At 55.5% G+C, this 18,419-nt stretch overlaps 3 protein-coding genes across 5 annotated transcripts; 1 reads left to right on the top strand and 2 right to left on the bottom strand.

Moving 5' to 3' along the window:
* Nucleotides 1-1,212: 1,212 nt before the first annotated feature.
* On the bottom strand, nucleotides 1,213-2,348 carry LOC135409409 (mid1-interacting protein 1-B-like). Of its 2 annotated transcripts, none has more exons than XM_064644875.1 (2): nucleotides 1,863-2,348; nucleotides 1,213-1,579 (listed from the first exon to the last, which is right to left on the bottom strand). In XM_064644875.1, the coding sequence occupies exon 1, from the start codon at nucleotides 2,280-2,282 to the stop codon at nucleotides 1,881-1,883; it is 402 nt and encodes a 133-aa protein (XP_064500945.1). In that variant the 5' UTR covers nucleotides 2,283-2,348; the 3' UTR covers nucleotides 1,213-1,579; nucleotides 1,863-1,880. The 2 variants fall into 2 exon arrangements, with proteins under 2 accessions (XP_064500945.1, XP_064500946.1); XM_064644876.1 differs by having other exon boundaries at nucleotides 1,213-1,428.
* A 4,357-nt stretch (nucleotides 2,349-6,705) lies between these two features.
* Nucleotides 6,706-7,853, bottom strand: LOC135409408 (mid1-interacting protein 1-B-like). Of its 2 annotated transcripts, none has more exons than XM_064644873.1 (2): nucleotides 7,356-7,853; nucleotides 6,706-7,072 (listed from the first exon to the last, which is right to left on the bottom strand). In XM_064644873.1, exon 1 carries the CDS (start codon nucleotides 7,773-7,775, stop codon nucleotides 7,374-7,376), a length of 402 nt encoding a protein of 133 aa, XP_064500943.1. In that variant the 5' UTR covers nucleotides 7,776-7,853; the 3' UTR covers nucleotides 6,706-7,072; nucleotides 7,356-7,373. The 2 variants fall into 2 exon arrangements, with proteins under 2 accessions (XP_064500943.1, XP_064500944.1); XM_064644874.1 differs by having other exon boundaries at nucleotides 6,706-6,921.
* A 3,781-nt stretch (nucleotides 7,854-11,634) lies between these two features.
* LOC135409407 (thyroid hormone-inducible hepatic protein-like) lies at nucleotides 11,635-12,777 on the top strand. Its single transcript, XM_064644872.1, has 2 exons — nucleotides 11,635-12,127; nucleotides 12,411-12,777. The coding sequence occupies exon 1, from the start codon at nucleotides 11,708-11,710 to the stop codon at nucleotides 12,107-12,109; it is 402 nt and encodes a 133-aa protein (XP_064500942.1). The 5' UTR covers nucleotides 11,635-11,707; the 3' UTR covers nucleotides 12,110-12,127; nucleotides 12,411-12,777.
* The last annotated feature ends 5,642 nt before the right edge of the window (nucleotides 12,778-18,419 follow it).

Genomic DNA, 18,419 nt, shown 5'->3' with positions numbered 1-18,419 from the left:
ATAGGGAAAGCAAAAGCCATCCTGTAAACACAGCAAAACAAGAAGGTCATTCACCCCCTCCAATGGGCAGGCAGGGATTTAGCCATCTCCAGGACAGCAGAGCTCCATCGCAGGTAAGAGTGACCTGTAAAGACAAACACAATCACTCCAAAAATCCCCCCTTTCTTTCTTCCTCCTCCCACTTTACATATCAAGCACGATGTCATATGGTATGGCATATCCATTGGGTCAGTTGGGATCACCACACAACTGTCCCTGTTGTGTCTTCTCCCAGATTCCCATGCTCCTCCAGCCTCCTCATCAGCATGGCAGTACAAAATACAGAAAAGGCCTGGGCGCTGTGCAAGCAATGTCAGCAATAACAACTGTGTATAATCAACTGTGTGTTCAGCACAAATCCAAAACATAGTTCCATACCAACTACAGTGAAGAAAATTAACTCTACCCCAGCAAAACCAGCACAGCTGGCCTTGTTCTCCAGGAGACACAGATCCCCACTCTTGAGCTCCAGACAGGTAGACCACCAGAGGGACATAGCATCCTTTGTTGTCCTCACCTCACTGGGAACCAATGTCCATCCATTCCTTATGGTTCAACATCTGGCTCTGCAATCAGCCTGGGGGCAGAGGAGCTCCAAAGGCAGTGCTACATCATGCCCCACCTGGAGGTGGCATTGCAATGGGGATGGCCTAGGTCTCTCCCAGTATCCCCCTCAGGCTCCGTTTTCTCTCGATAAGACAAGGCTACAATTCTGCCCAGGCTGAAGAGGGACACGGTGGGGCAGATCTGCTCTGAAATCCTGATGCTGGCTGGAGGGATTTGTGTTTGGTCCCTTTTTAAGGAATTTGGCAAGTGGCACCTGCTTCCATAGAAAAGCAGGAATTCGGGTTGGTAGTGCAATTAACTACTTGGGTGTCTGGGGCCACAGGCCTGGGGTTTGGGCAAACCTCCCAGCAACCCGCCATCCTCCTGGGGAGCTGATCCCAAGGCACAACTCAGGAGGGGGAGATGTCACCAGGTCTGGCACTGCACCAGACGATCTGTGAAGATCCCATTCAACCCAAACCATCCCATGACTTTGTGATTCTTTGTCCCTTCAAATTCCCCATCATTGCCCGGGAAAGTCCCCTCCCCACAGAGCCAGTGTCTCCCTGCCCCACGCTGGGGCACTCCATGAGAGCCCCAGCCAGTTGAAAGCACCACACAGACAAATGGCTTCACAGGGCTTCTTTTATTAGCAAAGATAGGGGGAAATACCCTTGGAGTCCAGGTACCAGCTGGAAAAGGGCTCGGCAGTTGCAAGGGACTGTTGGAGGTTGGGGCCATCGCACAACACCTCCACCTTCATCCTGCTCTTTGAAAATAAAGAGGAGGGCACGAGTCTGCAGCTCTTCCAATGGAGTTGCCAGCACAGCCAGATGCTTCTTCCTATGAGGATAAGGCAGCATCCGGTTCTCCGGTGTCAATGCCAGCCCTGGGAGATCAGCTGCCACGGTGCGAGGAGGGCGAGTGGGAGTGGGGAGGAGCCTGCGATGTTCAGCGATGGGACGTCTTCTGCTTTCTGACACCAGCACCCATCCTGCAACGGCAGCGGTCCTTAACTCCAAGGGTCATCCCCGGCAGACATATAGTCCACCAACCCTGGGTCCATAGACCCTGAACCCCTGGAGTCTCTGCCTGGAGGGATGGGATGTGCCCACTTCTGCAGCATGGAGATGGGTACCTGCTCCCATTTGAGGGGACAGCCCCCGTTTCAAGGCCCTTCCCAGGAGCTTCCCACCCCTTTGCAGTGTTGGGGACCTCTCCAGGGACACCACCCCTTGCCTTGCTGCCCCTGAGCTCTGTGGCCCCTCAGCTCTTACCTGGTGGCCAGGACAGGATCACCAGCTGGGCTGCCCCTCGCTGAGGTTGATCTGCTCCAGGATCTGGCTGTACCTCCGGGTGAGGGCGTTGGTGTCCCTGGTGAGGTGGGTGAGGACCTGCTGCAAGCCCGTCAGGTGGTGGGACAGGCGCTCCTCCAGCTGGGCATCCACAGCCTCGTTGCCGTCCGAGGATGCGTCTGTGTCGCTGTCGACACCGGTGGGGCTCTGGTCGTTGACAGAGGCCAGGCCTTTCTCCACCATGGGCTTGATGGACTTGAGCAGCTGGTAGCGCTCATAGAGGTCTGTGTGGCTGCCTGCGGCCGGGGCCGCCCCCTCCTCTTGCGGGAAGACCCCTCGGAGCAAGCTGGGGAACATCACCTCCTGCTCCATCTTCTGGGTGGCTGAGAAGTACTGCTCCATGGCCTCTCTCCCACAGCTCTGGCAGCGCTGCTCTGAGCTCTTCTCAGGGTGCCTGCTGCTCCCCGTCCCCGATGGGGGCTTTTTATGCAGTGCCGAGGCACATCCCTCCTCTGCTGTCCCCTCCTGCCTTGGCTGGGCTGCATGGCCGTGGGACTGGGCTTGGCTGCAGCCCAGCTGGAGCTCGGCCACACAGTGGCCCAGGCTCTGTGCAATCTCTCCTGGCCCAGCCTCCCCGTGGCCTTCACCCGAGCTGGCCGGAGGTCCTGCTGCATCCCCATGCCAGGAGCAGGGGAGCAGCAAGGAGCGAAGGTGCCTGGGGTCTTTCCCTCTGTCCCACTCCTACCCTTCTCCATGTTCAGTTGTGGGGCCCTGTGAGAGTGGGTCCAGCTCCTGCCCCCCGGGGCTGACAGTCTGCAAACAACTGTGCTGCCAGGGGGTCCTCACCTCCTCCTCTTCTTGCTGCCATGCGCTTGGGACGTGAACGCTCTGGGGACATTGAGCAACCCCTGTCCGTTCCTGCCAGCCTGGACACGCCAGGAGACACTTATGTAACACCTCACTGGGGGTGCAGGGGTGCACTGCTGCATGGAATCCTACGTGGGGTCATGGGGACATGCAATGGGGACAGAGATGGGACCAAACGCCGCAACGGAGAACTCCTGCAGTCATGGAACGGAGCCATCACTGCCCACAGCGGAGCACAGACGGTGCCACCACTGCCCCTGTTATCCCCATCCTGGATCAGAGGCCATGGCTGGTCAGTGGCCAAAACTGCCTATCTCTGTGTATCTTGCAGGATGTGGCAAGTGGAGGAAATTGTTCTATTTTGGGAAAGGCCGGGGGGTCCTTCACCCCTTTTGCAATCCTCGGTGGTGGCAGCTCTCCAACTGACCCCTCATATCCCAGCCAGGTGCCCATTCTGCCACCTGCCCTCTCCCCCTCAGACCTGAACCCACTGCTCCTCTTGTCCCTTTCTGGGTGCCCCTGGCATCTCTGGCTGTCCTGCTGTGGAGCCAGCCCAGTGTGGCACTGACAGGTGCATACACTGCCAGTCCCATGCTCTCGGGATGTCTGGCCACCACGGAGTTTCCTGGAGGTGAAGGGACATCACAGTGTCCCCCCACCGTGAGGAGAGCATGAGGAGGCTACCTCTGCCCTGGGGTTGGAGCTTCACCGTGGATGTCATGTTTTAACCCCAGTCAGCAACTCGGCCCCACGCAACCACTTGCTCACCCCCCACCAGTGGGATCAGGGAAAGAATTGGAAGGGTAAAAATGAGAAGACTCATGGGTTGACGTAAAGACAGTTTAATAGGGGAAGTAAAAGCTGTGCACACAAACAAAGCAAAACAAGGAATTAATTCACCGCTTCTCATGGGCAGGCAGGTGTTCAGCCACCTCCAGGATAGCAGGGCTCTATCACATGTAGTGGTGACCTGGGAAGGCAAAAGCCATCACTCCAATTGTCTCCCTTTTCCTTCTTCTTTCCCACCTCCATGTGCTGAGCATGATGCTATATGGTCTGGGATATCCCTTGGTTCAACCCTCTCACTGGTGTGGGGGGGGGAAGAGCAGAAAAATCTTGGCTCGCTCTGTGTGAGCCCTGAGCAGCCATAAGGAAAACATCCCTGTGTTACCAACACCGTTTGCAACACAAATCCAAAACACAGCCCTGTATCAACTATTCTGAAAAAAACTAACTCTACCTCAGCCAAAATCAGCACATTCTCCCCCCTTATTCCTTACCATTTATGTCATGCTCAGCTCTCACCCTATCCAATACGTTCTTGTTTACCACCACCCCTTCCCATCCCTTGATTCAATATGCAGATACCATTCCCTTAGTCTATGGACCACATCTGTGAAAGCTGTGTAAAATGCCCATAAATGTCCACAAAACAACCACTGAGTTCATTTAGTCTGTGACTTTGGGCTCCATCCATTATGGTGGTCAGTCAGGAAAGGAAAGGTGGTGTGTTCAGAGGAGTTACTGGGCACCAAAGCCAACTCAGGTCTGATCCCTGTAGCACTTGCACTGCTTCTTGTAAGGCTTGTCCTCCATTGGTATGGATGGTTCCTTCCACGCTAATTTATGAAACATGCAACTCAAATAATGAGATACAGCAATTTAAAGATATTTCCATTACAATCTCCAACCTGGTCCCTCTGGACCAGGTTATAGGGTTTAACTTTGCAATAAACTCCTCCCCATGCCCCTGCTTCAGCTTGAACTAACCCACAGACTGAAGTCCTTTAGGGCTGTACCTGCTCCACGTGGAAACTTATCTGTGCACCACAATCACTACCACAGAGGTATAGACTTGTCCACATCTACAGTTGCTTTGAGGTGCACCCGTTCCAGTGTGGCCTAATCCATGGGCTCTTCTTGCTGCCATGTGCTTGGGACATGAACGCTCTGGGGACATTGAGCAACCCCTTTCTGCAGACATATGGAAATCTCGCTGGAGATACACTGGAACTCGGATATCTGGGGACAGAGGATACAGATGGTGTCCAGAGACTGGGGGCCCCAGAAACATCCCCTTTCCCTAGGCTCTTCCTAAGCTCAGTAGGGATGTGGACAGGGACTGAGACCTGACCCCATGATGTGTAACTCCTCTGGCAGCAGCACAGAACCATTGCTGGACCCAGGGATTTGTGGACATGGGTACCCTGCTACTGTCCCACCACCCTTCTTATCTCTTCCCTGTGCTCCAGAATCCCTGGGAGTCCTGCCATGGGGCCTAGTGATGCACTGAGGTGTGTGGGTGCCTCTGGCCCCACGCAGCCAGCTGGGAGCTTGGCCTCATCAGAGCACCTGGGTCACTGCAGAGCTTCTTGGAAGTGCAGGGGCATCCCAGGGCTCTGGGGACAGAGGGACTCAAGTTGCTCCCCAGCTCACCATCCTTGGGGCATAAATAATTACCAAATCCTCTCTGTGCCTCTGGGGACCCCCTCAGCCAAAAATGGTCCCCCACATCCTGCTGTGAGAGACGGTGGGCAGCTGCCACTGCCAGCAGTGATGACAGGAGCAGGAGGAGGGGGACTGTGGCTGGAGCATGGCACAGCCACCATGGGGGTGCAGCATTGCTGGGTCTGGGCTGAGCTGAACTGGGGTGCCCAGCCCCAGGTTGGGGCCCAGAGAAGGCTGCTCAGGGCCCTCAGGGCCCCTGGGAGATGCAATGAGATTCTCAGCTCTCTGGTGCCACAGGCTCCACGTTTGGGCAAGCCTATCCCTGACCTGCTGCTGTCCTGGGGAGTCCATCCCCAGAAACAGATCGGAGGTGGACTGTGCCATCACACGTGTCCCCAAGTGTTCCTGTGTCATCCCTGGCACCCCCTGCTGTCATATCCCCCCATGGCACTAGGGGAACCATGGTGCCACAGCTTCAGGGTGCTGAGCACAAACTTGCCCTGGGCTATCTGTGGCCCAGCTGCCCCATGGAGAGATGGAGATGCTGGGTCAGAGATGTCCCATGGACTGAGGGCATGGCTGGGAAGGGACCTCATGTCCTGGGGAGTTGTTCCAAGCCTCCCCCCAACCCGCCATCCTCCTGGGGAGCCCATCCCAGGCCACGGCTCAGGAGGGGGAGATGTCACCACAGGTGTCTCCAAATGATCCCACGTTGTCCCCAGCACCTCCTGCTGACAGATCGCCATGACTCTGATTGCCCCAAGCCCCTTGAAACTGTCCTTGTCCTCTCTTGAATCTGACCAGGACCCTGTCAGATGCGAGGCAGCTCTGGATCTGGGCCCCAGCTGCCCTCTCCAGAGTCCCTGGGCCCCACAGTTACTCACTCAACCCCAGCTGGCTGGACACCCTTTCCCTGCTGCCCATGCTCGGGCAGGACAAGCCAAAGTCAATGTGGTCTCAGCAGCTGGGAGAAATGACCTGATCAGGCGAGAGGAGATGAGAATCTCCAATGTATGCCAAGGCTCTGTGTCTGGACATGGGGCTGGGGTCCTGGGGCCGATTGCTTTCCAGAGCTGCTTAGAGCTACAGCTCTGCTGCCCCTCAGTGTCGCATGACTGAACTGAGTGTTGGACAGATTCACGCTCTCTTGTGCGCAGAAATCAGGCACCGGCTTTTACTGGTGTTGCTGTCAACACAAGGAAGAAATTTTTCAGCCCGAAGTTGTTGAGATAAAGGACCAGGTTGCCCAGCCAGGTCGCATGTGACCTGTGGTTGCTCTGAGATACATGGTCTAGGGCAGGATGGCCCAGCACACAGCAGGGCATTGCACCAGACGATCTGTGAAGATCCCATTCAACCCAAACCATCCCATGACTTTGTGATTCTTTGTCCCTTCAAATTCCCCATCATTGCCCAGGAAAGTCCCCTCCCCACAGAGCCAGTGTCTCCCTGCCCCACGCTGGGGCACTCCATGAGAGCCCCAGCCAGTTGAAAGCACCACACAGACAAATGGCTTCACAGGGCTTCTTTTATTAGCAAATATTGGGGGAAATACCCTTGGAGTCCAGGTACCAGCTGGAAAAGGGCTCGGCAGTTGCAAGGGACTATGGGAGGTTGGGGCCATCGCACAACACCTCCACCTTCATCCTGCTCTTTGAAAATAAAGAGGAGGGCACGAGTCTGCAGCTCTTCCAATGGAGTTGCCAGCACAGCCAGATGCTTCTTCCTATGAGGATAAGGCAGCATCTGGTTCTCCGGTGTCAATGCCAGCCCTGGGAGAACAGCTGCCACGGTGCGAGGAGGGCGAGTGGGAGTGGGGAGGAGCCTGCGATGTTCAGCGATGGGACGTCTTCTGCTTTCTGACACCAGCACCCGTCCTGCAACGGCAGCGGTCCTTAACTCCAAGGGCCATTCCCGGCAGACATATAGTCCACCAACCCTGGGTCCATAGACCCTGAACCCCTGGAGTCTCTGCCTGGAGGGATGGGATGTACCCACTTCTGCAGCATGGAGATGGGTACCTGCCCCCATTTGAGGGGACAGCCCCCGTTTCAAGGCCCTTCCCAGGAGCTTCCCACCCCTTTGCAGTGTTGGGGACCTCTCCAGGGACACCAGCCCTTGCCTTGCTGCCCCTGAGCTCTGTGGCCCCTCAGCTCTTACCTGGTGGCCAGGACAGGATCACCAGCTGGGCTGCCCCTCGCTGAGGTTGATCTGCTCCAGGATCTGGCTGTACCTCCGGGTGAGGGCGTTGGTGTCCCTGGTGAGGTGGGTGAGGACCTGCTGCAAGCCCGTCAGGTGGTGGGACAGGCGCTCCTCCAGCTGGGCATCCACAGCCTCGTTGCCGTCCGAGGATGCGTCCGTGTCGCTGTCGGCACCGGTGGGGCTCTGGTCGTTGACAGAGGCCAGGCCTTTCTCCACCATGGGCTTGATGGACTTGAGCAGCTGGTAGCGCTCATAGAGGTCTGTGTGGCTGCCTGCGGCCGGGGCCGCCCCCTCCTCTTGCGGGAAGACCCCTCGGAGCAAGCTGGGGAACATCACCTCCTGCTCCATCTTCTGGGTGGCTGAGAAGTACTGCTCCATGGCCTCTCTCCCACAGCTCTGGCAGCGCTGCTCTGGGCTCTTCTCAGGGTGCCTGCTGCTCCCCGTCCCCGATGGGGGCTTTTTATGCAGTGCCGAGGCACATCCCTCCTCTGCTGTCCCCTCCTGCCTTGGCTGGGCTGCATGGCCGTGGGACTGGGCTTGGCTGCAGCCCAGCTGGAGCTCGGCCACACAGCGTCCCAGGCTCTGTGCAATCTCTCCTGGCCCAGCCTCCCCGTGGCCTTCACCCGAGCTGGCCGGAGGTCCTGCTGCATCCCCATGCCAGGAGCAGGGGAGCAGCAAGGAGCGAAGGTGCCTGGGGTCTTTCCCTCTGTCCCACTCCTACCCCTCTCCATGTTCAGTTGTGGGGCCCTGTGAGAGTGGGTCCAGCTCCTGCCCCCCAGGGCTGACAGTCTGCAAACAACTGTGGTGCCAGGGGGTCCTCACCTCCTCCTCTTCTTGCTGCCATGCGCTTGGGACGTGAACGCTCCGGGGACATTGAGCAACCCCTGTCCGTTCCTGCCAGCCTGGACACGCCAGGAGACACTTATGTAACACCTCACTGGGGGTGCAGGGGTGCACTGCTGCATGGAATCCTATGTGGGGTTGTGGGGACATGCAATGGGGACAGAGATGGGACCAAACGCCGCAACGGAGAACTCCTGCAGTCATGGAACGGAGCCATCACTGCCCACAGCGGAGCACAGACGGTGCCACCACTGCCCCTGTTATCCCCATCCTGGATCAGAGGCCATGGCTGGTCAGTGGCCAAAACTGCCTATCTCTGTGTATCTTGCAGGATGTGGCAAGTGGAGGAAATTGTTCTATTTTGGGAAAGGCCGGGGGGTCCTTCACCCCTTTTGCAATCCTCGGTGGTGGCAGCTCTCCAACTGACCCCTCATATCCCAGCCAGGTGCCCATTCTGCCACCTGCCCTCTCCCCCTCAGACCTGAACCCACTGCTCCTCTTGTCCCTTTCTGGGTGCCCCTGGCATCTCTGGCTGTCCTGCTGTGGAGCCAGCCCAGTGTGGCACTGACAGGTGCATACACTGCCAGTCCCATGCTCTCGGGATGTCTGGCCACCACGGAGTTTCCTGGAGGTGAAGGGACATCACAGTGTCCCCCCAGCGTGAGGAGAGCATGAGGAGGCTACCTCTGCCCTGGGGTTGGAGCTTCACTGTGGATGTCATGTTTTAACCCCAGTCAGCAACTCGGCCCCACGCAGCCACTTGCTCACCCCCCACCAGTGGGATCAGGGAGAGAATTGGAAGGGTAAAAATGAGAAGACTCATGGGTTGACGTAAAGACAGTTTAATAGGGGAAGTAAAAGCTGTGCACACAAACAAAGCAAAACAAGGAATTAATTCACCGCTTCTCATGGGCAGGCAGGTGTTCAGCCACCTCCAGGATAGCAGGGCTCTATCACATGTAATGGTGACCTGGGAAGGCAAAAGCCATCACTCCAATTATCTCCCTTTTCCTTCTTCTTTCCCACCTCCATGTGCTGAGCATGATGCTATATGGTCTGGGATATCCCTTGGGTCAACCCTCTCACTGGTGGTGGGGGGGGAAGAGCAGAAAAATCTTGGCTCGCTCTGTGTGAGCCCTGAGCAGCCATAAGGAAAACATCCCTGTGTTACCAACACCGTTTGCAACACAAATCCAAAACACAGCCCTGTATCAGCTACTCTGAAAAAAACTAACTCTACCTCAGCCAAAATCAGCACATTCTCCCCCCTTATTCCTTACCATTTATGTGGCAATGGATTTGCCATATGCAGGATGGAAAAAGTCCTGTCAGAGATGGACTGGTGAGGAAAATAGCTCAAACGTTATGAAGACAGAAGTTTTTACTGTGGTTTAAACATGTTTCAAAATGGCTTTTTGTATTTTCTGCAGTGTCACTGTTTCCCTCTTCCCGACACCCCCTGTGAAACTATTCTCTCACACAAGGTGTCCTGGGAAGGTGTCCTGAGGTGTCCCATTGGTCCTTACTTAACCCCTTCCTATTGGCTGTTGACCCTTTACCTGATGGTTTTTTCTGTGTGACCCGGAACTTGTGATTGGTCCCCTTTGACCCTCCTAAAAGCCTTATAAACCCCAACCCCACAATAAACTTCCTCTTCCGTCTCTCGCTCCCAGGTGGTCTGTGTGTGCTCCTTGCGGGGTCACTGGGCCATGTGCTGGGGTGGGGGGAAGGGCATTCACCTCTCAGGCAATGGGGCTAGCAGCCTAAGGCCTGGAGGTCTCCCCCATTCCCACTAATCCACCGTACATTTATGTCATGCTCAGCTCTCACACTATCCAATACGTTCTTGTTTACCACCACCCCCTTCCCATCCCTTGATTCAATACGCAGATACCATTCCCTTAGTCTATGGACCACATCTGTGAAAGCTGTGTAAAATGCCCATAAATGTCCACAAAACATCCACTGAGTTCATTTAGTCTGTGACTTTGGGCTCCATCCATTACGGTGGTCAGTCAGGAAAGGAAAGGTGGTGTGTTCAGAGGAGCTGTTGGGCACTGTGCTGGTTCAGAGGTAAACCTGCAGGGGAAATGAACTCAGCTCAAAAGAGAGATTATAAATCAGAATAACAATTTAATAAAATAATACAGTAAGTACGATCATACAGACAAACAATTGGTTTTAACCCACAAACCCCAAATGTATAACCCAGCACCCTGGGGTATGAACAGAGTGGTGTTCTTTGGGCCCCCTGAGTCCAAAGTAAAAGGAGAGGGGAAAACTTATTGGTGAGGGTGCTGTTGCAGTCTGGTCAAGAGTGGTGATTGCAGTCCGGTCGGGAGTGATGGTTGCAGTCTGGTTGAAAAGTGGTGATTGCAGTCCAGACATCCATACTCCAAGACATCCCGAGAGCATGGGACTGGCAGTGTATGCACCTGTCAGTGCCACACTGGGCTCCACAGCAGGACAGCCAGAGATGCCAGGGGCACCCAGAAAGGGACAAGAGGAGCAGTGGGTTCAGGTCTGAGGGGGAGAGGGCAGGTGGCAGAATGGGCACCTGGCTGGGATATGAGGGGTCAGTTGGAGAGCTGCCACCACCGAGGATTGCAAAAGGGGTGAAGAAGCCCCTGGCCATTCCCAAAATAGAACAATTTCCTCCATTTGCCACATCCTGCAAGATACACAGAGATAGGCAGTTCTGGCCACTGACCAGCCATGGCCTCTGATCCAGGATGGGGATAACAGGGGCAGTGGTGGCACCGTCTGTGCTCCACTGTGGGCAGTGATGGCTCCGTTCCATGACTGCAGGAGTTCTCCGTTGCGGCGTTTGGTCCCATCTCTGTCCCCATTGCATGTCCCCATGACCCCACATAGGATTCCATGCAGCAGTGTACCCCTGCACCCCCAGTGAGGTGTTACATAAGTGTCTCCTGGCGTGTCCAGGCTGGCAGGAACGGACAGGGGTTGCTCAATGTCCCCGGAGCGTTCACGTCCCAAGCGCATGGCAGCAAGAAGAGGAGGAGGTGAGGACCCCCTGGCACCACAGCTGTTTGCAGACTGTCAGCCCCGGGGGGCAGGAGCTGGACCCACTCTCACAGGGCCCCACAACTGAACATGTAGAGGGGTAGGAGTGGGACAGAGGGAAAGACCCCAGGCACCTTCGCTCCTTGCCGCTCCCCTGCTCCTGGCATGGGGATGCAGCAGGACCTCCGGCCAGCTCGGGTGAAGGCCACGGGGAGGCTGGGCCAGGAGAGATTGCACAGAGCCTGGGCCCCTGTGTGGCCGAGCTCCAGCTGGGCTGCAGCCAAGCCCAGTCCCACGGCCATGCAGCCCAGCCAAGGCAGGAGGGGACAGCAGAGGAGGGATGTGCCTCGGCACTGCATAAAAAGCCCCCATCGGGGACGGGGAGCAGCAGGCACCCTGAGAAGAGCCCAGAGCAGCGCTGCCAGAGCTGTGGGAGAGAGGCCATGGAGCAGTACTTCTCAGCCACCCAGAAGATGGAGCAGGAGGTGATGTTCCCCAGCTTGCTCCGAGGGGTCTTCCCGCAAGAGGAGGGGGCGGCCCCGGCCGCAGGCAGCCACACAGACCTCTATGAGCACTACCAGCTGCTCAAGTCCATCAAGCCCATGGTGGAGAAAGGCCTGGCCTCCGTCAACGACCAGAGCCCCACCGGTGCCGACAGCGACACGGACGCATCCTCGGACGGCAACGAGGCTGTGGATGCCCAGCTGGAGGAGCGCCTGTCCCACCACCTGACGGGCTTGCAGCAGGTCCTCACCCACCTCACCAGGGACACCAACGCCCTCACCCGGAGGTACAGCCAGATCCTGGAGCAGATCAACCTCAGCGAGGGGCAGCCCAGCTGGTGATCCTGTCCTGGCCACCAGGTAAGAGCTGAGGGGCCACAGAGCTCAGGGGCAGCAAGGCAAGGGGTGGTGTCCCTGGAGAGGTCCCCAACACTGCAAAGGGGTGGGAAGCTCCTGGGAAGGGCCTTGAAACGGGGGCTGTCCCCTCAAATGGGGGCAGGTACCCATCTCCATGCTGCAGAAGTGGGCACATCCCATCCCTCCAGGCAGAGGCTCCAGGGGTTCAGGGTCTATGGACCCAGGGTTGGTGGACTATATGTCTGCCGGGGATGACCCTTGGAGTAAAGGACAGCTGCCGTTGCAGGACGGGTGCTGGTGTCAGAAAGCAGAAGACGTCCCATCGCTGAACATCGCAGGCTCCTCCCCACTCCCACTCGCCCTCCTCGCACCGTGGCAGCTGATCTCCCAGGGCTGGCATTGACACCGGAGAACCAGATGCTGCCTTATCCTCATAGGAAGAAGCATCTGGCTGTGCTGGCAACTCCATTGGAAGAGCTGCAGATTCGTGCCCTCCTCTTTATTTTCAAAGAGCAGGATGAAGGTGGAGGTGTTGTGCGATGGCCCCAACCTCCCACAGTCCCTTGCAACTGCCGAGCCCTTTTCCAGCTGGTACCTGGACTCCAAGGGTATTTCCCCCTATCTTTGCTAATAAAAGAAGCCCTGTGAAGCCATTTGTCTGTGTGGTGCTTTCAACTGGCTGGGGCTCTCATGGAGTGCCCCAGCGTGGGGCAGGGAGACACTGGCTCTGTGGGGAGGGGACTTTCCCGGGCAATGATGGGGAATTTGAAGGGACAAAGAATCACAAAGTCATAGGATGGTTTGGGTTGAATGGGATCTTCACAGATCGTCTGGTGCAATGCCCTGCTGTGTGCTGGGCCATCCTGCATTAGACCAGGTATCTCAGAGCAACCACAGGGCACATGCGACCTGGCTGGGCAACCTGGTCCTTTGTCTCAACAACTTCGGGCTGAAAAATTTCTTCCTTGTGTTGACAGCAACACCAGTAAAAGCCGGTGCCTGATTTCTGCGCACAAGAGAGCGTGAATCTGTCCAACACTCAGTTCAGTCATGCAACACTGAGGGGCAGCAGAGCTGTAGCTCAAAGCAGCTCTGGAAAGCAATCGGCCCCAGGACCCCAGCCCCATGTCCAGACACAGAGCTTTGGCATACATTGGAGATTCTCATCTCCTCTCGCCTGATCAGGCCATTTCTCCCAGCTGCTGAGACCACATTGACTTTGGCTTGTCCTGCCCGATCATGGGCAGCAGGGAAAGGGTGTCCAGCCAGCTGGGGTTGAGTGAGAAACTGTGGGGCCCAGGGACTCTGGAGGGGGCAGCTGGGGCCCAGATCCAGAGCTGCCTCGCATCTGACAGGGTCCTGGTCAGATTCAAGAGAGGACAAGGACAGTTTCAAGGAGCTTGGGGCAATCAGAGTCATGGCGATCTGTCAGCAGGAGGTGCTGGGGACAACAGGGGATCATTTGGAGACACCTGTGGTGACATCTCCCCCTCCTGAGCCGTGGCCTGGGATGGGCTCCCCAGGAGGATGGCGGGTTGGGGGGAGGCTTGGAACAACTCCCCAGGACATGACGTCCCTTCCCAGCCATGCCCTCAGTCCATGGGACATCTCTGACCCAGCATCTCCATCTCTCCATGGAGCAGCTGGGCCACAGATAGCCCAGGGCAAGTTTGTGCTCAGCATCCTGAAGCTGTGGCACCACAGTTCCCCTAGTGCCATGGGGGGATATGACAGCAGGAGGTGCCAGGGATGACACAGGGACACTTGGGGACACGTGTGATGGCACAGTCCACCTCCGATCTGTTTCTGGGGATGGACTCCCCAGGACAGCAGCAGGTCAGGGATAGGCTTGCCCAAACGTGGAGCCTGTGGCACCAGAGAGCTGAGAATCTCATTGCATCTCCCGGGGGCCCTGAGGGCCCTGAGCAGCCTTCTCTGGGCCCCAACCTGTGGCTGGGCACCCCAGTTCAGCTCAGCCCAGACCCAGCAATGCTGCACCCCCATGGTGGCTGTGCCATGGGGGGTGTGCCATGCTCCAGCCACAGTCCCCCTCCTCCTGCTCCTGTCATCACTGCTGGCAGTGACAGCTGCCCACCGTCTCTCACAGCAGGATGTGGGGGACCATTTTTGGCTGAGGGGGTCCCCAGAGGCACAGAGAGGATTTGGTAATTATTTATGTCCCAAGGATGGTGAGCTGGGGAGCAACTTGAGTCCCTCTGTCCCCAGAGCCCTGGGATGCCCCTGCACTTCCAAGAAGCTCTGCAGTGACCCAGGTGCTCTGATGTGGCCAAGCTCCCAGCTGGCTGCGTGGGGCCAGCGGCACCCACACACCTCAGTGCATCACTAGGCCCCATGGCAGGACTCCCAGGGATTCTGGAGCACAGGCAAGAGATAAGAAGGGTGGTGGGACAGTGGCAGGGTACCCATGTCCACTAATCCCTGGGTCCAGCAATGGTTCTGTGCTGCTGCCAGAGGAGTTACACATCATGGGGTCAGGTCTCAGTCCCTGTCCACATCCCTACTGAGCTCAGGAAGAGCCTAGGGAAAGGGGATGTTTCTGGGGCCCCCAGTCTCTGGACACCATCTGTATCCTCTGTCCCCAGATATCCGAGTTCCAGTGTATCTCCAGCGAGATTTACATATGTCTGCAGAAAGGGGTTGCTCAATGTCCCCAGAGCGTTCATGTCCCAAGCACATGGCAGCAAGAAGAGCCCATGGATTAGGCCACACTGGAACGGGTGCACCTCAAAGCAACTGTAGATGTGGACAAGTCTATACCTCTGTGGTAGTGATTGTGGTGCACAGATAAGTTTCCACGTGGAGCAGGTACAGCCCTAAAGGACTTCAGTCTGTGGGTTAGTTCAAGCTGAAGCAGGGGCATGGGGAGGAGTTTATTGCAAAGTTAAACCCTATAACCTGGTCCAGAGGGACCAGGTTGGAGATTGTAATGGAAATATCTTTAAATTGCTGTATCTCATTATTTGAGTTGCATGTTTCATAAATTAGCGTGGAAGGAACCATCCATACCAATGGAGGACAAGCCTTACAAGAAGCAGTGCAAGTGCTACAGGGATCAGACCTGAGTTGGCTTTGATGCCTGTTCTAGTTAGAAGAGCTGGGACCAGTTCATCACTGTATGGGTGTAACCCAAAACTGTGTATTCTATAGCATTCCATGCCATTTCCCAGAAACTGGTATCAATAGACTATTTACACCGTCTGCCCAGAGCAGCCTGACTCCTCAGGCTATAAACTCAGTGTTAAGAAGCCTGAGAGATAGGAGGGTGCCTCCCCGTTCTCACACTCTTTTGTGGAACTCCCCGCCCTGAGGGAAGTACTGAGCATTCCTGGCTGAACTGGAGAATATATAATCTTGGAGTCTTGGAACTTTTGGAACTACTCATGGGATCCAGGGGAAGACTGCAGATCACCGCTCTTGACTGAACTGCAGCCACCACTTTTCAACCAGACTGCAACCATCACTCTCGACCAGGCTGCAATCACCACTCTTGACCAGACTGCAACAGCACTCTCACCAACAGGTTTTCCCCTCTCCTTTTACTTTGAGCTCAGGGGGCCCAAAGAACACCACTCTGTTCATACCCCAGGGTGCTGGGTTAAACATTTGGGGTTTGTGGGTTAAAACCAATTGTTTGTATGATTGTACTTACTGTATTATTTATTAAATTGTTATTCTGATTTATAATCTCTCTTTTGAGCTGAGTTCATTTCCCCTGCAGGTTTACCTCTGAACCAGCACAGTGCCCAACAGCTCCTCTGAACACACCACCTTTCCTTTCCTGACTGGCCACTGTAATGGATGGAGCCCAAAGTCACAGACTAAATGAACTCAGTGGATGTTTTGTGGACATTTATGGGCATTTTACACAGCTTTCACAGACGTGGTCCGTAGACTAAGGGAATGGTATCTGCATGTAATGAATAAGCAATGGTAAAATTTACTCGTCAAAATATATATATTTTATTTTTCATATATTATAACTAATGCTTTGTTGGGACTGGGGAGTTGTAAGCTGCGGAATAGTTAACTGCTGTGTTACTATTATTAGTTGACTATCCTGCAACTGGCAGTTGGCAAAGATAAAGTATTTTGCTTTACTGAGCACGTGTACTATATTCTGTTTTTCTAAAAATATTGTTTAAGTGTACTCATTAGAAAAGGAAGAAAAGAACAAGGATCAGAGGGTCAAGGACAAAGATGATAAAGAAGAGCCAAAGAGAACATCTGCAAACCATTCCCATACCTAAGTCCAATGACATTTGAGCTAATTAAAACTGCTGATGGAAAAGTACCTGGCACTTGGAACGGGCCTGCAACAGAACCAACCAGAATGAAGCCCGCGAACTCAAGCCCAATCAAGAGCTAACAAGTGACTATGGGAGGGGAGTTGAAAAAGTATAAAATTTACTGTTTGTCAATATTGAGCTTGTGGGCCGGTGGAGAGCAGGGGTCTCTCCAGGCAACCCAGCGTGCTGATTTGCTTATCTGCACTTTATATAAATCTTATAATAAATTTTGCTGCTATATTTTGATTTGGTTTATTTACCTGTAACATGCATATTGAATCAAGGGATGGGAAGGGGGTGGTGGTAAACAAGAATGTATTGGATAGGTTGAGAGCTGAGCATGACATAAATGGTAAGGAATAAGGGGGGAGAATATGCTGATTTTGGCTGAGGTAGAGTTAGTTTTTTTCAGAGTAGCTGATACAGGGCTGTGTTTTGGATTTGTGTTGCAAACGGTGTTGGTAACACAGGGATGTTTTCCTTATGGCTGCTCAGGGCTCACACAGAGCGAGCCAAGATTTTTCTGCTCTTCCCCCCCACACACCAGTGAGAGGGTTGACCCAAGGGATATCCCAGACCATATAGCATCATGCTCAGCACATGGAGGTGGGAAAGAAGAAGGAAAAGGGAGACAATTGGAGTGATGGCTTTTGCCTTCCCAGGTCACCATTACATGTGATAGAGCCCTGCTATCCTGGAGGTGGCTGAACACCTGCCTGCCCATGAGAAGCGGTGAATTAATTCCTTGTTTTGCTTTGTTTGTGTGCACAGCTTTTACTTCCCCTATTAAACTGTCTTTATGTCAACCCATGAGTTTTCTCATTTTTACCCTTCCAATTCTTTCCCTGATCCCACTGGTGGGGGGTGAGCAAGTGGCTGCGTGGGGCCGAGTTGCTGACTGGGGTTAAAACATGACATCCACGGTGAAGCTCCAACCCCAGGGCAGAGGTAGCCTCCTCATGCTCTCCTCACGCTGGGGGGACACTGTGATGTCCCTTCACCTCCAGGAAACTCCGTGGTGGCCAGACATCCCGAGAGCATGGGACTGGCAGTGTATGCACCTGTCAGTGCCACACTGGGCTCCACAGCAGGACAGCCAGAGATGCCAGGGGCACCCAGAAAGGGACAAGAGGAGCAGTGGGTTCAGGTCTGAGGGGGAGAGGGCAGGTGGCAGAATGGGCACCTGGCTGGGATATGAGGGGTCAGTTGGAGAGCTGCCACCACCGAGGATTGCAAAAGGGGTAAAGGACCCCCCGGCCTTTCCCAAAATAGAACAATTCCCTCCACTTGCCACATCCTGCAAGATACACAGAGATAGGCAGTTCTGGCCACTGACCAGCCATGGCCTCTGATCCAGGATGGGGATAACAGGGGCAGTGGTGGCACCGTCTGTGCTCCGCTGTGGGCAGTGATGGCTCCGTTCCATGACTGCAGGAGTTCTCCGTTGCGGCGTTTGGTCCCATCTCTGTCCCCATTGCATGTCCCCATGACCCCACATAGGATTCCATGCAGCAGTGTACCCCTGCACCCCCAGTGAGGTGTTACATAAGTGTCTCCTGGCGTGTCCAGGCTGGCAGGAACGGACAGGGGTTGCTCAATGTCCCCGGAGCGTTCACGTCCCAAGCGCATGGCAGCAAGAAGAGGAGGAGGTGAGGACCCCCTGGCACCACAGCTGTTTGCAGACTGTCAGCCCCGGGGGGCAGGAGCTGGACCCACTCTCACAGGGCCCCACAACTGAACATGTAGAGGGGTAGGAGTGGGACAGAGGGAAAGACCCCAGGCACCTTCGCTCCTTGCCGCTCCCCTGCTCCTGGCATGGGGATGCAGCAGGACCTCCGGCCAGCGCGGGTGAAGGCCACGGGGAGGCTGGGCCAGGAGAGATTGCACAGAGCCTGGGCCCCTGTGTGGCCGAGCTCCAGCTGGGCTGCAGCCAAGCCCAGTCCCACGGCCATGCAGCCCAGCCAAGGCAGGAGGGGACAGCAGAGGAG

This window comes from Pseudopipra pipra, chromosome 2 (assembly GCF_036250125.1).
Source record: "Pseudopipra pipra isolate bDixPip1 chromosome 2, bDixPip1.hap1, whole genome shotgun sequence".
In the NCBI taxonomy this organism is placed as follows: Eukaryota; Metazoa; Chordata; class Aves; order Passeriformes; family Pipridae; genus Pseudopipra; species Pseudopipra pipra.
Note: the sequence above shows the minus strand (reverse complement) of the source record. Positions and strands in the feature narration are given on the sequence as shown.